This window comes from Salmo salar, chromosome ssa05 (assembly GCF_905237065.1).
Source record: "Salmo salar chromosome ssa05, Ssal_v3.1, whole genome shotgun sequence".
NCBI classification, from domain to species: Eukaryota; Metazoa; Chordata; class Actinopteri; order Salmoniformes; family Salmonidae; genus Salmo; species Salmo salar.
In genome coordinates this window covers 67,383,447-67,401,546 of record NC_059446.1, presented here as the reverse complement: position 1 = coordinate 67,401,546, position 18,100 = coordinate 67,383,447, and the positions used below count along the sequence as shown (strand labels likewise).

Genomic DNA, 18,100 nt, shown 5'->3' with positions numbered 1-18,100 from the left:
CATCTCAATGAAATATGCCTCCTTCTCAAAACCCATTGGAGGAGAAGATCAGAGGGGCGGGACCTCTGACTTTCTAATCCAATGGGTTTTGAGAAGGAGATGAGGGAGAGGACACAAGGAGTATGCCATTGAGATCTTCCCAATTTCATGAAATAACAGACTAGGATACCCACATATAACTGATTCCATACCATGATGTGGGTCTACAATAGACGAGAAATTACATAGTTCCATTTTCCCAATCTGTTATCAGTGGTGGGGCGCAGGGCAGCCCACAACAACTGTAAACAAGCTGAAGCATAATCAATATGTTGGGCTCTATTCAATCCGTAATGCTGAAGACGTTTCTTCTTTTGTTCTTTATTGCTCCTATATTATTCCTCAAGCAAGGTGAGGGGCCGATGACATCACCGATTCCCATCACACCAACTCCTTGAAGTTTGCAGTTGTGTCTAAAAAAAAAAACACAATTCTGCTCAAAAGTTTTTTTTCTTCTTCCCTTTAGTGTGTGAACTTTACGTTATTTATACTTGAGATATCGCTTTTCAACAGTAAAAGTTCCAAATTCGCTGGAGCCCTTTGTTATAGTGAAGCAATTGAGATGGAACAAATAGCCTAAAACGGGTCTTGAACAAGTGACCATGTGGTTAACACGTTCCAGACCAATTGACACGCAGTAGGCTCACATTATGATAATTTATATTTTCATATAAAATGTTATTTCCCGCCCATGACAACTTATGAGTAGGTCCAGACATTTGACAAACTTTAGTGATAAAAACTCATGAATCATACGCTATGTGAGAACACATTTATAGGCAGAGCACAGGCGCGCTCTAAACTTCCCTCATCCCCCACTCACTTGAAGTACGGCGCAGCAGAGCAGCAGGAAAGTGCTGTGGTCTCTCTCGATCTTTTGGGAAAATAAAAGATGGTATCAGCTCTAACTCGTCTGCTGCTCATCACCTGCGTGATTCTACCTTTCCATGGAGCAGAGAAATTGAGAAAGGCACTTGACAGGAAGGATGTTGAATACGAAAAGGTAAAAAACCCCATCTCAAATAAACTATTTTGGGTTAAAGCTGCACGCACAGCCCTCAAAGTGCCGCAACTACCGAATCTCATCCCGATTCATTTAACCAATGTTTAAGCCTTTCATTGTTGCAATTTCCTTTCATTATTTCATCCTTTAAAATATCAAAAAGTTTTTTCAAAGATATTTGCTTTTTAGTGATTTTCAGTTCTCTACCTGCTACCATCATTTTCAATGTGCTATGGATGATTGGTGCCACGTTGACCAGTGGCCACTCACTAATGTTCTTTCAATTTTATATGGCATGTTGGGCATAACTGATGCAAACAAGAAGTTGACAAAGGTCCAGCATGCAGAAGAATAACAAAGACCCAGACAGAAGTCATGAGGGGTCTGGCTGGTTCATTGTTTGTTCACTGGGCACAGACGTAATTTCAACGTCTAGTTTTGATTTACATTTGGTTGAGTTGTCAACTAACGTGAATTCAACGTGAAATCCACAAAAATATCACCGTGTCATTTGATTTCGGTTAAACGTTTTTTGAAAAAAAGACGAAATTCCATTATGATGACTTTTTGCAAATCCAATTAGTTTTCCACGTTGATTCAACTCATCACATTGATTTTGTTGGGGTTGGAATTACATGGAAAATACATTTTCAACCAGTTTTTGCCCAGTAGGTTTAGCCTACTGTAAAATAGTGGGTGATTGCTTTGGTGTAGTCCTAGTGCATACATCTGACCAGCAGTAAAGGACTGCATGGTAATAACTGAGTAATGTGATTTGATGAACAGCATCTTGTTATTATCTGTCTAGTGTACTGGAAACGATGCAGACAAACCAAACTGCACCAGAATCTCTGCTGAATCCGATTCAAGAACCTCTTATTTGAACAACATGGTAATAATGTCATCCTTTCCAGAGCATATAGCTTTTTTCTTGCCAATGTAACGTTACTGTGTATTCTGTATGTCTTTAGCAGCATGCTCTCACCCTGGCTTGAAGTCTGCACCCTGTTTGCTGAGGCATCACTTTTTTCTCTATTTTAGGTCTTCTTTTTGTCCAGCTCGTTTGAAAACTTTGGATCTGTGTAAAACCTGAGTCCTAACTTAATGAATGGTGTGTTGGGGATTTCTCAATGTTAGTTCATAGTTGCAGTAACAGTCACTTTCTCTGTTATCACAGCAGTAGTATGTTGGTCTGCGTAAAGTATAAACACTGTATATTTAATATACGCGCTGAACAAACTGCAGTAACCTACTGTATAATATACTATATTATACAGTAGGCTACTGCAGTTTGTTCAGCGCGTTTCAGAAACAGAGGTGCCTTTCATGGCTTTTGAATTCTCTCCAGAAACAAATCAAGCCCTAATAAACGTCTGAGACATTCATTCCCTCAACTGTGGTCTTATAATGATATTGGCTCCAGTCCTGTATGGCTCAGTTGATAGAGCACGGAGCTTGCAATGCCAGGATTGTGGGTTGGAGTTTCTGGACCACCCATATGTAACAATGTATGGATAAAAGTGTCTGCTAAATGGCATATATTAATAAAGGATAATCACCACATTCAAATATATGTATAGTCACATATTTACATATTGTCACTTATCGGCTACTGTATTATGTATCTCAAATCCCATGCGTGTGCTCAAGTGTTTTAATAGGATAATACTTTGTTTATCTTAAAGTCACAATCTGTCATTTCAACAGCATGACCCTGGTACTTTGTTTGGTAGGCTGATGGACCCAGATACATCACTCCCCCAGTCAGAGCACACCCCCAGGTGGCTCCACCATAGCCACCTTAATGGCAAAAATAGTCATGGGTCCAGTTTTCCAATAGCGATGGAATGTAGGCTTGCGAGTGTTTTAACGATGCAGCTTTCCTACAAAGGCCGAAGATATATCAGGCGTTTCCCTAAACACCATACAGAGAGAATCGTCGCTAAGTGTATCGTTGTATCTGTTGATACTGTTAGGATCGAAAGAAAGCGAGTGCTGCTCTCGGATCAGCTTTCTCCATCAAAATCTTTCCTTAACGTTATAATTATTTCACAATACTGACGACGGAACAGCTCCTAGACCTAGAGAGATATTACCACTTATGGCTGGAAATATTGAGGGATATTATTCTAATGATAAATTTGCACTAAATCACTGATTTGGCAGATCATTGTGCACATGTTAGGCTACACATCATAACATATGTTGAGACAAATTAAAGACAGCAAAATATAACTCATTTTATTGAACATGAAAGCTTACTGTATAGCTTACTGTTTATATTTTAATGCGGTCATCTCTCATTTGAAACATATTTTTATAGGTCGCTAGTTTGTATCAATTGCAAAGACAGTGGCAACTTTGAATTTTTGTTCTGAATTTATCATGCTCACAGAGACAGATGTGATTCTATGTTTAGCGGAGATCTTCTGTGTATAAAGTGACGTGTGAGGGCAAAAAAGCATCTTACGGCACGCTTAGCTGTTCTATGAGTGGTCTGAGGCAGGCGTTAGATTTCGACTGTTTTCAAGTGTAACGTTAATAACGATGGTTTTGGGAAACAGCTCGGAGATATAACGATGCTCCTACGAAGGTTCTAACAATGAATTTAGCCTTAAGATGCTTTTGGGAAACCGGGCTCATTATATTGCTCACTATACCATTTGTGTCTCGACAGCTGGAATTGAAATACGGCATGTAATTCCATAATATACTCCATTTTATATTTGATTTAGGCATTCCTGAAATTCTCATTGTCTAAAAGTAATATGAACAATATCAGCACAAGTTAGAACAAGTTCTTGAAATAACCAGTTCACTGTAATATAAGCTGAAGTTGTCTTTGGTTTCTTTTTTGTTATAGAAGACTCAGGCTTTGCACAGCACAGCACAACCTAGCACAGCACAGCTGCATGACTAATAAAAAGCGGACATTTTCCTAGCCGATTCTCAACGGTTACTAATTACTTTATTTAGCACTGGCTAACTTTTTCCTATGTCCTTTTATATCCTTTGAGTGAATGTTCTTGATCTGAGAACATGGCTACATAATTTATTCTACAATGTGCTTAGCTAAGAGTTTGTATGTTAAATACTGGATTCTAGGCCTAGTACATCAGACAACAGCACAGAAAAATAATTCCTGATTTCCCCCTATTTACATCTACTCAGTTGCAGATTCACCAAGTATATCTAAGTATGAGAGTCTTACATTAAGCAGCCATGTTAGAGAAGCATGGTTTCTCTCTCTGTGTGTGGTATGGTTACTTTGGCCAGCCAGCCTGTCTGTATGTCTTTGAGTCACTGTGAGTAAGAGGGGGCATCTGTTTAAACAAAACAGAACTGGACACTGAATCATGCTGGTATGTCTGTCTCAAGTCACCGACTGACCACAAATACAGGAACACAGATTTACACTCTGAATTCCTGATTCATTCACTCTATCACTCACTTATTTTGGTCACAAATGGCCCAGACATTTGACATCTTCTTTTGCACTTTTGTGATTGGGAGTCAAGTCCCCCTGGATACAAACTGGTTAAATCAATGTGATTGGATTTGCAAAAAGTCATCAACGTAAAGGAATTTCATAAATGTTTGTCTTTTTTTCACCCAAGTTTTAACCTAAATTCATGACAAGGTTCACATTTCTGTTGATTTCATGTTGAATTCACATTAGACAACTCAATCAACTGTAAATCAAAACTAGACATTAAGCTGAGGTCCGTGTCCAACATTATCCATTATAGGTCTAGATGTCCATTGTCATGAATGTGGGCACATACATTTGATGTAGGTCATATGATGCTTAGACGACAACCTGGTATTTCTTAACTCTAGGTGGTATGTTATTAGTGTGGTTATTAGAACAGTCTGTCTCACCCTCTTGTTCCCCATTATAACAGTGTCTCTCTCTCTCCCTCCATCTCTTCCTCTCTCCCTCCCTCTCTCTCTCATTCTCCAGTACAACAGCTGCCCCCAGGGTCCGGCTGGCACCCCTGGCAGGGAGGGTAACCCTGGCACCAATGGCATCCCTGGGACCCCTGGCATCCCAGGGCGCGATGGCATCAAGGGGGAGAAAGGAGAGTGTGTGAGTGAGGTGTTTGAGGAGCCATGGAAACCCAACTACAAGCAGTGTGCCTGGAACTCACTCAACTATGGGATCGACCTGGGCAAGATAGCTGTAAGTGGCTGGCAATGCTCATTAAACAGGATCTGGGGCACAGAGTAATATAGTTACATCAGCATTATTACTATATTGATCATCCATAATAATGTTGATTGTGTTCATTTAGAGAAAAGCATTTGTTAACGTGTTATTTTAATTTGCTCTTAAGCCTCTGTACTAACAGTGTAATTACTAGTAACAACATTGTATTATTCACACTGAATTGAAACGAGACATGAATACAAAACATAAAACATTGAAGATGCTATCATTGGATGCTAGTGTTAGGATTTCCTCTCCACCTCTCATGTCTCCCCTGTAGGACTGTACATTCACCAAGCTGCGTTCAGACAGTGCCCTGCGTGTGCTCTTCAGCGGCTCCCTGAGGCTGAAGTGTAAGACAGCCTGCTGCCAGCGTTGGTACTTCACCTTCAATGGAGCTGAGTGTACAGGACCTCTTCCCATCGAGTTCATCATCTACCTCGACCAAGGCAGCCCTGAGCTCAACTCCACCATCAACATACACAGAACCTCATCTGGTAATCAACCTTACACTCACTATATACAGAACCTCATCTGGTAATCAACCTTACACTCACTATATACATAACCTCATCTGGTAATCAACCTTACACTCACTATATACAGAACCTCATCTGGTAATCAACCTTACACTCACTATATACAGAACCTCATCTGGTAATCAACCTTACACTCACTATATACAGAACCTCATCTGGTAATCAACCTTACACTCACTATATACATAACCTCATCTGGTAATCAACCTTACACTCACTATATACAGAACCTCATCTGGTAATCAACCTTACACTCACTATATACAGAACCTCATCTGGTAATCAACCTTACACTCACTATATACAGAACCTCATCTGGTAATCAACCTTACACTCACTATATACAGAACCTCATCTGGTAATCAACCTTACACTCACTATATACAGAACCTCATCTGGTAATCAACCTTACACTCACTATATACAGAACCTCATCTGGTAATCAACCTTACACTCACTATATACAGAACCTCATCTAGTAATCAACCTTACACTCACTATATACAGAACCTCATCTAGTAATCAACTTTACACTCACTATATACAGAACCTCATCTAGTAATCAACTTTACACTCACTATATGCAGAACCTCATCTGGTAATCAACCTTACACTCACTATATACAGAACCTCATCTGGTTACAGATTATACCACCAACATGTATAGCTCATCCGGTAAGTGGAACGGATCTAAACTGAGATAGTGTAGCTAGTGGTAGCTATTTGTTTGTGGTGGTATTTTGCTTATATATCTCAAATGTGAAATCTATTGTAGCCTTAAAATATGAATAATATCTCTACTATTACTGTTTAAATTCTACTGTGAAGCAAGACATTTGGCATACGCATGCCCACTTTATAGTTTTTTCTTTAGCTGCCAAGTTCACCAGTGTAGCAAGACCAAAACAAAGCAATTAACAGCTCTCACATTGGCACACATACGGCAGTGTGTGTGTTCAATGTAACTCAGGAAGTTGTCTTGTAAATATACCTCAATGCCCTTATACCCTTTTAACTATGCATTAATGACTGTAGAAACAACACTTTGTCAACAGTCGTTAGAGTAACTCCTCTTGTCTTGTCCCAGTTGAAGGGTTGTGTGAGGGGATCCGGGCAGGCCTGGTGGACGTGGCTATCTGGGTGGGGACCTGTGCTGACTACCCCAGAGGAGACGCATCTACAGGGTGGAACTCCGTATCCAGGGTCTTCATAGAGGAGCTGCCCAAATGAGGCCGTCTTTATTAAGTGATGGGACCAGGCCCCATAGAGAAAGAGCCCCTAACAATCCTTCTGAAGCCTTTCTTCTGAAGCCTTTGACTACATATCAGTTTAGTTTCTGGATGGGTTCCTTGTCTTTGACAATGTCCTCTGGCCAATCAGACAACTTCAGTTGTGGCTAAAGCCTACTACAGTATCACTGATGTTCACTTGAATGTTTTGTACTACAGCACATGGGTAGGGTCTAGTATATTGGCCGCCTGAAATTAGATTTATTCCTCATTAGTCCCATTCCTGTTTAATAAGGCAAGATTTTGAATTACTGTCAATTAAGTAATATGTTATATGAATCAAGCATTGTGTTACTCATTACACTATAACAAATACGTTTTCTGAAAATTGGTGAATTCATAAAGAAATGCATGGGTAGATATATTTTTCAAGTGACAAGTTAACACGGCACAGCTTTAAAGTTTTATCTGAAGCAAAAAAAAGCTAACAAATGTTTTCCTATCAGAGAAGAACATCATTTGAACATTGGTTTATGCATTACCAGGTAAGTTAATAAAGAAATGCATGTGCTGATATCTTTTCCAAGTGAAAAGTGAACATAGGACAGCTGTTAAATGTAATCTGAAGCTATAAAAAGCTAACAAATGTTTTACTATCAGAGAATAACTTTTGTTGAACATTGGTTTATGCATGACCAGGTGAATTCATAAAAAAATGAATGTGTTCATATCGTTTTGAAATGACAAGTGAACACAGCACAGCTGTAAAATTATCTGAAATGCAAAAGCAACATAAAGCTTTAAACTTTAATAGAACATTTTACCTGAAAATGAACTAATGCCAATTCAACACTGATATTTCAGATGAAGACTTCTGAAATTAACATTATTTCAAAGATGTTAAGCGGTGCAATCAGTAATCTGTGATCATTTCCTATGACATTATTATTATTATTACTGTGATCATTTCCTATGACATTATTATATGCACTACAGTATGATGCCAATACATTAAATAAAAACAAATTGGGCGTACATTAGTACCCTGAAAATAGCAGGTATGCTCTTTTAACACACACAGACACACACACACACACACACACACAGTATTCATATCACAGCCAGCAGCATTGAAAGAATGGTTGCTTTTTGCTTTGTGCACATCCTGTACAATACCTCCAGTGAGGTCTATTCTTCTGTGATGCATCCAAGGAAGAGACAGAGACCAGTCTTTAATTATCAGCATTATCAACATCATGTTTTGACTCGGCTGCCAGAGGTGCATCCAGATGATATGTCTGCTCCAGTTACCTGCTGTGACAGTTCTGGAGACTTCAGTTCATGGCTTATCTTATCTAGCGCCACATACACTGTCTGAGTCCCTTCCTTTTTGTGGTCCTTCCGTGGCTGTCTCCTTAGTCCTCCTCACTTCTGGCCCATCAGGAAGCGAGACACGTTCTCATAGACCAGGAAGGTGATACAGCAGGCTGGGGTGACACGGATCAGGTTGGGCACCATGCCTTTATAGAACCCTACAGCTCCCTCATTCCTGTGGAGGAGGGGCCAAAACAAACACAGTAGTCACTATGTGGGAGAAAAAAAACAGACTGAAATGGCAGCATTGGAATGGGCGTTAGCAAGCTTTCTCATGGCTCTCTGTAGGGTTAGAGTTTGAAGCTGCAGATCTTAGTTGCTTCACACTGTTATGTTACCTAACCCATGAGCATGGTTATATGCCCACTTAACAGTCAATTATACCAAGTTTTGGCTAGTTAACCTAAAACTAGCTGTTTTCCCTGTATGTACAGTAAACCAACAGTGTGGTCTTGGCCTACCTCCATGTCCTCCTGACCACATCCAGGACTCCATTGTACTTATTATGCTGGTCCTGCAGGCGAGCCCGCACCACCTGGTAAGGGTATGTGGTAGCCACAGCAAATATTTTGGATAGAGCTGCCATTGTGATATATTCCAATGCATTCTGGTCAGACCGAGAGAGAGTGGGAGAGAGAGTGAGAGAGAGAGAGAGGTTGGAGGACTGATGCCTGTGAGTCACTTCTTTCATAAGCATTACAGTAATTCTTCCAGAAATCCTGCAACACTTAGATGTGGGTTTTCTTTATAAGTAATTTAAAGGTTTATTACCCATATGGTTGAGTCATTAAAACTAGGTGTGGTTATAGAAGTCTTAATGTTTCCTCACTCTGCACTCACCAGTTTAGCTTCTGAAGGCATTTTCTTGTATTTGTTGTAGTCTCTCTTCAGCTCCTCATAGGCCATGAACTGCAATGCCCCGTGTGATGTGCCAAATATACCAGGAACATACCCCTGGAGGATTAAACACTGGGGTCATTATCTGTACCTGACAACTTCAATTAAATGTTATATATTATCTTCCAAATCCAATTGATACGATCTTGATATTTATAATATTGAAAAATACTTATAGCTGATTTAAAGACACTAATATCGTGAAAGACAATTTATCCTATCGACTACCCAGGCTGTTCAATTCCGGTCCTGGAGGTCTGAAACACTTCTGTTTTTGTTTCTACCTGGTAGTTAATTGTACTCAACTGGTGTCCCAGGTCTGAATTAGTCCCTTATTAGAAGTAGAGGATGACAACCAGAAGTGTTTTAGCCTTAGAGGACTGACTTTAATCAGCCCTGCCCTATGCATGATCTACTCCGACTAACACTGACTTTAATCAGCCCTGCCCTATGCATGATCTACTCCTACTAACACTACTAACTACTTCATTGAGGAAAAAATGTACTTATTACCATGACTGTGAACAGCTGTGTAAAGTAGTTGAGTAAAAATACTTTAACATACTACTTAAGTAGTTTTTGGGGTAGCTGAACTGGTTTGGTGCCGTCTGGATTGCCTAATATAAGGAATTTGAAATGACTGATACTTTTGCTTTTTATACTTGAGTATATTTTAGCAATTACATTTACTTTTGATACTTAAGTATATTTAAAACCAGATACTTAAACTTTTACATAAGTAGTATTTTAATGGGCGACTTTCACTTTTACTTGAGTCATTTCCTATTAATGTATCTTTACTTTTACTGAAGTATGACAATTTGGTACTTTTCCCACCACTGACTGAAATGTGGTCGTCTCACCTAGCTATCTTAACCTGTCAGTGGAACAGCGTGGCGCGAAATACAAAAACCTCAAAAATTCTATAATTTACATTTTTCAAACATACGACTATTTTACACCATTTTAAAGATAAGACTCTCGTTAATCTAACCACATTGTCCGATTTCAAAAAGGCTTTACAGCGAAAGCAAAACATCAGATTATGTTAGGAGAGTACATAGCCCAAAATAATCACACAGCCATTTTCCAAGCAAGCATATATGTCACAGAAACCCAAAACACAGCTAAATGAAGCACTAACCTTTGATGATCTTCATCAGATGACACTCCTAGGACATTATGTTATACAATACATGCATGTTTTGTTCAATCAAGTTCATATTTATATCAAAAAACAGCTTTTTACATTGGCGTGTGATGTTCAGAAAATGTATCCCCACCGAAAGCTTCTGGTGAATTTACTAAATTACTCATCATAAACGTTGACAAAATACATAAGAATTATTTTAAGAATTATAGATACAGAAGAATTATAGATACAGCTAAAATAGCTTTTCGGCGAAAGCACATTTTGCAATATTCTGAGTACATAGCTCAGCCATCACGGCTAGCTATTTTGACACCCGCCAACTTCGGGGCACACTAAACTCAGAATTAGTATTAGAAAAATTGTATTACCTTTGCTGATCTTCGTCAGAATGCACTCCCAGGACTGCTACTTCCACAAGAAATGTTGTTTTTTTTCCAAATAATCCATAGTTATGTCCAAATACCTCCGTTTTGTTCGTGCGATCAGGTCACTATCCAAAGGTTAACGCGCGAGCGCCTTTCGAGACAAAAAAATTCAACATGTTCCATTACTGTACTTAGAAGCATGTCAAACGCTGTTTAAAATCAATTTTTATGGTATTCTTCTCGTAAAATAGCGATAATATTCCAACCGGACAATAGTGTATTCATTCAAAGAGGAAAAGAAAAAACAGCGTGGTCTTGTGAACGCGCATATCCAATCTCTTAGTCACCAGGCAAACCACTGAGAAACTGAGCTACTGTACTCTGCCCAGAGACAGGAGACGCCTCAATCCGCTTTCTGAAGGCTTTAGAGAGCCAATGGAAGCCTTAGAAAGTGCTACATAACCCCAGAGATAATGTAGTTTCGATAGAGAACCAAAAGAAGAACTACAAATTCTCAGACAGTCCACTTCCTGCTTGGAATTTTCTCAGGTTTTTGCCTGCCATATGAGTTCTGTTACACTCACAGACACCATTCAAACAGTTTTAGAAACTTCAGAGTGTTTTCTGTCCAAATCTACTAATAATATGCATATTGTCGTTTCTAGGCAAGAGTAGTAACCAGTTTAAATCGGGTCCGTTTTTTATCCGACCATGAAAATACTGCCCCCTAGCCCAGACAGTTTAAGATGAATGCACTAAATGTATGTCCCTCTGGATAAGAGTGTGTTAAATTGCTGAAATGTAAAATGGAGATACTGCCCCCTAGTGGTAGTCTACAAGACATACATTCAAATTTTATGCAACTACAGTACATACTGTAAAACGTCAATAAAAGCTGCAATATGTAACTTTTTGGGCAAATGACCAAATTCACATAGAAATGTGAGTTATAGGTATGTCACTCATTGAAAGAAAGTCTAAGAAGTGGTAGATCTGTTCCATGTGGCTATTTCTATGCTTCTCGTTCTTAAGTTTTGTTTTGTGTCTTTTACTTTCGGTTTTGTACACCAGCTTCAAACATCTGAAAATACTATATTTTGGGTTATGGAAAAGCTATTTCACAGCGGTTTAGATGGTACAATGATTCTCTACACTACACTAAATGAACTGAGGCTAACTCAAATCAAATCAAAGTTTATTTGTCACGTGAGCCAAATACAACAGGTGTAGACCTTACAGTGAAATGCTTACTTACAGGCTCTAACCAACAGTGCAATTTCTTTAAAAAAAGGTATTAGGTGAACAATAGGTAAGTAAAGAAATAAAAACAACAGTAAAAAGACAGTGAAAAATAATAGTAGCGAGGCAATATACAGTAGCGAGGCTATAACAGTAGCGAGGCTACATACAGACACCGGTTAGTCGGGCTGATTGAGGTAGTATGTACATGTAGATATGGTTAAAGTGACTATGCATATATGATAAACAGAGAGTAGCAGTAGCATAAAAGAGGGGTTGGCGGGTGGTGGGACACAATGCAGATAGCCCGGGTAGCCAATGTGCGGGGGCATCGGTTAGTCGGGCTAATTGAGGTATTATGTAAATTAATGTATAGTTAAAGTGACTATGCATATATGATAAGCAGAGAGTAGCAGCAGCGTAAAAGAGGGGTTGGGGACACACAATGCAAACAGTCCGGGTAGCCATTTGATTACCTGTTCAGGAGTCTTATTAGAACTATTACAATTTGATCAACCAAGAAATGTCAGAGCGATTTCTGAATCTTTAATAGCCGTGGCGTTTATTTGCTTCAATCACTGAACACAATCTGTGCTTATTAGAGACAGGTTTCTATTTGATCCAGGCGACTCTTTCCTTAATGCACACAGCTTTTGCACAATGAAAAGTTGAAAAGACTACCACACTGTTTATTGTGAACAGTATGACCAGTATAAACATTATAATAACACATTCATTGTAGATCAGACTTGCAAAGACTAGGCTGCCTATCATACACCCCAATTTCGCGCATCAGCTCCATAGAGAGCTCCATTTGGTCTCGTGTTTTCTTTTTGGTGGCGCCATGGCTAGCAACAATGACAGAAAAAGAAAAAAAATGTTGACTGTGGGAATATCAGAGCTCTGTCCATGGTAACCTCGTAAACAATTCATTTAGACCCAGCGTTTATTTGAAACAGGTGTTTATTTGCTGAAGTGTTTGCCGATGCCCGGCTATTAAAAAGGATAGGAGGCTATTTGAGACTCAGTGTTAAATTGAAGTTTTATGGTACGTTGCCTAATTTTAGGCTGTGAGGGATCATAAGGAGAAAACATATTTACATATGACACCATTCACATGTCCTGCACATTCACTGGACCTGACCTGTAAGCAGACAAGAGTCCTAATAAGCTCTATTCAGGATACAGCCATCATACATACAGATGACAAAACCTGGGTTATACTGAGCCTCACCCTGTACAGTCCAGGTATCCCCTCATGCCGGTAGATCTTCACCAGTGCATCTATCATCCCTTTATACTGTTTCCTGGTGGGATCAGCGTTATACTGCAGCACCAGGCGAGTCTTAGTCACCCAGATAGGGTTGGTTAGGGTGAGAGTCAATACACCTGGAGACGGAGGAAACAGAGGTGAGTTTCTGAGCTAACACACACACACACACACACACACACACACACACACACACACACACACACACACACACACACACACACACACACACACACACACACACACACACACACACACACACACACACACACCTGCATAAGTGTACAACATGAATTAAACCAAACTACAAGCTCTACGCTACATTACATGGAGCCTGTGAAGCACGGAGCTGGTGAAGACCCTATCTCATTAAGTTGAATTAAAGTCACTTGAGGTTGGTAGAACATGACACAGGGCAGTCAGTGTCTTTCTTCCCTTTACCATTCCATTGTCTGGCAGTGCATTAGTTTATTCCACTGAGCTCTCTGACATCATTAGGCTAGGGTAAATCAAATCACATGACTGCATATAGCCAAAAAAAGAATAAAAGGTCAGCAAATTGACCAGTAACTGTATACATATGTACTTTTTCCTGAGTCAGAGTCAAATATTTTGTTCCAACCAGTCAGTCACACGCCTGATTAAACTTAGCAAAGTCTGGACTAGTGGAGCAGACTATAATATGTTTATTTAGCTGTGTAACGGTAACTGTTTGATTGGAATGAAAGCATGGACCGACCCACACTGGTCCTATGCGGATAGATCAAACAGTGTTGACCTTCGAAGTTGTGGTTATAGACATTGTATTGACCTCATGCCACCACCAGTGTGTGTCCCTGGGGTCTAGACAGAGGCAGTACTAACCTGCTTGGGCGGCTGACAGCAGGTGTTCTGTGGCACTCAGTTCAGACTGACGCCCTTCCTTAGTGTATGCCTTGATGGCATTGTAACTGGGGGAAGTTAACACAAACAGTACTTCAATAGACAAATGCCTAAGCTACCATTGCTATTTAAAAGTGCTATTATCAACAGTCATGTTAAGTTATGAGTTAATATTTGATTGGATAGATCAGGGGATTTCAAACTGGGCTGCAGGGCATACGCCAAATTTTTTTGGGGTGGGGGGGGTTTAATGTGAAAAATAATTATTTTATGAATATCGCTAGCTGCAACAGAATACCATCGTGGATACATTTTTTACGTATCTGTGTCCAGTATGAAGGAAGTTAGAGGTAGTTTCACAAGCCAATGCCAACTAGAGTTAGCGTAATGACTTGAAGTCTACACTAACAGTTAGCATGCTAGCTGTTCCTGTTCAACCAGCTCTGGAGAAGTAGATAAATGGCTTCATTGCCAAAATCTTAAACTACCCCTTTAATATTGAGGAAATATGATTGGAGCTAATTACAGTAATTGGAGCTAATTACAGTTTTTTTTCTGTATAGAAAATTCTTAGGCGGGCTGTGGTAATTTTCAGGACAGGAAAACTGTTTCAGTGTCAACTTAAACAACCAAAACCAGATAGAAAACATGCAGAAAATATATTGAACTACATATACAGTACCAGTCAAAAGTTAAGACACACCTACTCATTCAAGGGTTTTTCTTTATTTTTACTATTTTCTACATTGTAGAATAATAGTGAATACATCAAAACTATGAAATAACACATATGGAATAATGTAATAACCAAAAATGTGTTAAGGAAATCAACATTCATTTTATATTTGAGATTCTTCATAGGCACCCTTTGCCTTGATGACAGCTTTGCACACTCTTGGCATTCTGGGGCGGCAGGTGGCCTAGTGGTTGGGCCAGTAACCGAAAGGTTGCTAGATCAAATCCCCGAGCTGACAAGGTAAAAATTTGCTGTTCTGCCCCTGAACAAGGCAGTTAACCCACTGTTCCTATGCCGTCATTGTAAATAAGAATTTGTTCTTAACTGACTTGCCTAGTTAAATACATTTTTTTTTTTTTTTATTCTCTCTCAACCAGCTTTATGTGGAATGCTTTTTCAACAGTCTTGAAGGAGTTCCCACATATGCTGAGCACTTGGTGACTGCTTTTCCTTCACTCTGCGGTCCAACTCATCCCAAACAATCTCAATTGGGTGGAGGTCGGGGGATTGTGAAGGCCAGGTCATCTGATGTAACTCTCCTTCTTGGTCAAATAGCCCTTACACAGCCTGGAGGTGTGTTTTTGGTCATTGTCCTAGTGAAAAACAAATGATAGCCCCACTAAGCCAAAACCAGATGGGATGGCGTATTGCTGCAGAATGCTGTGGTAGCCATGCTGCTTAAGTGTGCCTTGGATTCTAAATAAATCACTGGCAGTGTCACCAGCAAAGCACCCCCACACCATCACACCTCCTCCTCCATGCTTCATGGTGGGAACCACACATGCAGAGATCATCCGTTCACCTACTCTGCACCTCACAAATACACTGCGGTTGGAACCAAAAATCTCAAATTTGGACTCATCAGACCAAAGGACAGATTTCCACCCGTCTAATGTCCATTGCTTGTGTTTCTTGGCCCAAGCAAGTCTCTTCTTCTTATTGGTGTCCTTTAATAGTGGTTTCTTTGCAGCAATTCAACCACGAAGGCCTGATTCACAGTCTCCTCTGAACAGTTGATGTTGAGATGTCTGTTACTTGAGCTCTGTGAAGCATTTATTTGGGCTGCAATTTCTGAGGCTGGTAACTCTAATGAACTTATGCTCTGCAGCAGAGCTAACTTTGGGTCTTCCTTTCCTATGGCGGTCCTCACGAGAGCCAGTTTCATCATAGCGCTTGATGGTTTTTGCGACTGCACTTGAAGAAACTTTCAAAGTTCTTCACATTTTCCAGATTGACTGACCTTCATGTCTTAAAGTAATGATGGACTGTCGTTTCTCTTTGCTTATTTGAGTTGTTCTTGCCATAATATGGACTTGGGTCGTTTACCAAATAGGGTTATCTTCTGTATACCACCCCTACCTTGTCACAACATAACTGATTGGCTCAAATGCATTAAGAAGGAAAGAAACTCCACAAAGGAACTTTTAACAAGGCACACCTGTTAATTTAAATGCATCCCAGGTGACTACCTCATGAAGCTGGTTGAGAGAATGCCAAGTGTGCAAAGCTGTCATCAAGGCAAAATCTGGCTACTTTGAAGAATTTCAAATATAAAATATATTTGTTTAACACTTTTTTGGTTACTACATGATTCCATATGTGTTATTTCATAGTGTCGATGTCTTCACTATTTTTTTACAATGTAGAAAATAGTAAAAATAAAGATTAGTAGGCGTGTCCAAACTTTTGACTGGTACTGTATATATTTGAAATAATATCATATTTGAGCACTAACAATCCAATAATAGCTAGACAGTCAGGGATTTTGTTATAATATTTGAGCAGCAGAACACAGTATTAGGCATTGCAAAATGCATAGAATTGCTGGAAATTTGCTTTAAAACGGTAGAATTGTCTCTCAGCTCTATGCCAAAATGTGTAGAATTGCTGTAAACTAGCTTCAAATCTACAACATTTTATGTCAGCTCAATGGAAAAATGTGTACAATTGCAGAAAATTTGATTTTGTAAAAAAAATTTTTTATACAGTTTACCCGGGGAAGAAAAGTAAAAAAAATTTAAAAACTGTGATAGACTATTGAAATTCAAATATATGTCAGCTGATGGACTGTCATGTTATCCAGCGTCATATTGTAAAGTTATTATCCCTGAGAAAGTAGACCGGTTTTACTTATTCTGGTTATACATACAAGAAGAAGTAGAGGCCCCATGATGCCCCAGCACCCCAGATGTTGGGGGTGACTCCTTGGTAGAGTCCTCGAACCCCCTCCTGCTGCCACACATTTCTCAAACAATGCATAATGCCATTATATTTAGGTCTCAGGTCCAGTCCATCACTCACTGCAGGAAAAAGACAAGGCAGGAGAAAACATGCACTGTCAGAGTCAACAGAACATCAACTGTCCATTCAAGTTATAGCCAGGTAGCAAGCTACTCCTATGTTATTGCCATGTGCCGATTGCATCATCTTCAGGTTCTTACACCTGTCAAAGGTAGAAGTTAGCTAGCTGCTGCAAATCCTTTTTATTCAGGACAAATAAACACCTTGTAGCTAAGCGTTTTAGAGCCACATTGACATAAGTTACCTGCAAACCTGATTTTGACTAGGTCAAGAGGGTGCAGCACCAGTGTTGACACGACACCTCCACTGAGTCCTGCAACCAAATTCTCTATTTTGACATGGCTGTAGACTTGCTGGATATGTCCAGTTATGGAGAAAGGTGTGCTACTTCCAGGGGATCCCGAAGAAGCAGGAAGTCCTGAAGCAGGACTCATGTTTACCTAGTTATTCTGTGAATTTAGCTAGAAGGTAACGTCAGCTAACGTTACTTGATTTTTCAGATTTTATTCCACAGAACGCGCACACTATTGTGCTACTGTAAAATCTAATCCCGGAATCCAAAAGGCACATACTTGAAGTAACCACATCATATTTAAAGACGTTTTAGTGACCCACGTTTTTGTCACGCGGTACAAGTTACATGTATGTCTGGCACGACCTTTCCAATGACTAGTTCGCAGCAGATATGCCCAGTTCAAAACAACTGGTACTCAGACCTCGGAAATCTCCGACATCCGACTTCAGTGGGTTCAAGATAACTAGGAACTCGGAAAAAAACTAGCTCCAACTGGGAAAATCGTTTTGAACGTCATCCAACTCGGAATTCCAAGTCGGAAACTCGGACATATTTCTAGAGCTCCGAC

The 18,100-nt window shown here is 39.7% G+C and overlaps 2 protein-coding genes across 3 annotated transcripts; one reads left to right on the top strand and one right to left on the bottom strand.

Annotated features, from left to right (window-relative positions):
• Positions 1 to 738: 738 nt before the first annotated feature.
• Positions 739 to 8,074, top strand: LOC106605648 (collagen triple helix repeat-containing protein 1). 2 transcript variants are annotated; one of them, XM_045718631.1, is made up of 5 exons: positions 803 to 1,042; positions 1,851 to 1,934; positions 5,007 to 5,225; positions 5,533 to 5,749; positions 6,879 to 8,074. In XM_045718631.1, exons 1-5 carry the CDS (start codon positions 932 to 934, stop codon positions 7,019 to 7,021), a joined length of 774 nt encoding a protein of 257 aa, XP_045574587.1. In that variant the 5' UTR covers positions 803 to 931; the 3' UTR covers positions 7,022 to 8,074. The 2 variants fall into 2 exon arrangements, with proteins under 2 accessions (XP_045574588.1, XP_045574587.1); XM_045718632.1 differs by lacking the exon at positions 1,851 to 1,934 and having other exon boundaries at positions 739 to 1,042.
• LOC106605647 (mitochondrial folate transporter/carrier) lies at positions 7,472 to 17,773 on the bottom strand. The gene is made up of 7 exons (XM_014201518.2): positions 17,482 to 17,773; positions 17,086 to 17,236; positions 14,183 to 14,268; positions 13,283 to 13,437; positions 9,235 to 9,348; positions 8,856 to 9,001; positions 7,472 to 8,569 (listed from the first exon to the last, which is right to left on the bottom strand). Exons 1-7 carry the CDS (start codon positions 17,669 to 17,671, stop codon positions 8,446 to 8,448), a joined length of 966 nt encoding a protein of 321 aa, XP_014056993.1. The 5' UTR covers positions 17,672 to 17,773; the 3' UTR covers positions 7,472 to 8,445.
• Between the last annotated feature and the right edge of the window lie 327 nt (positions 17,774 to 18,100).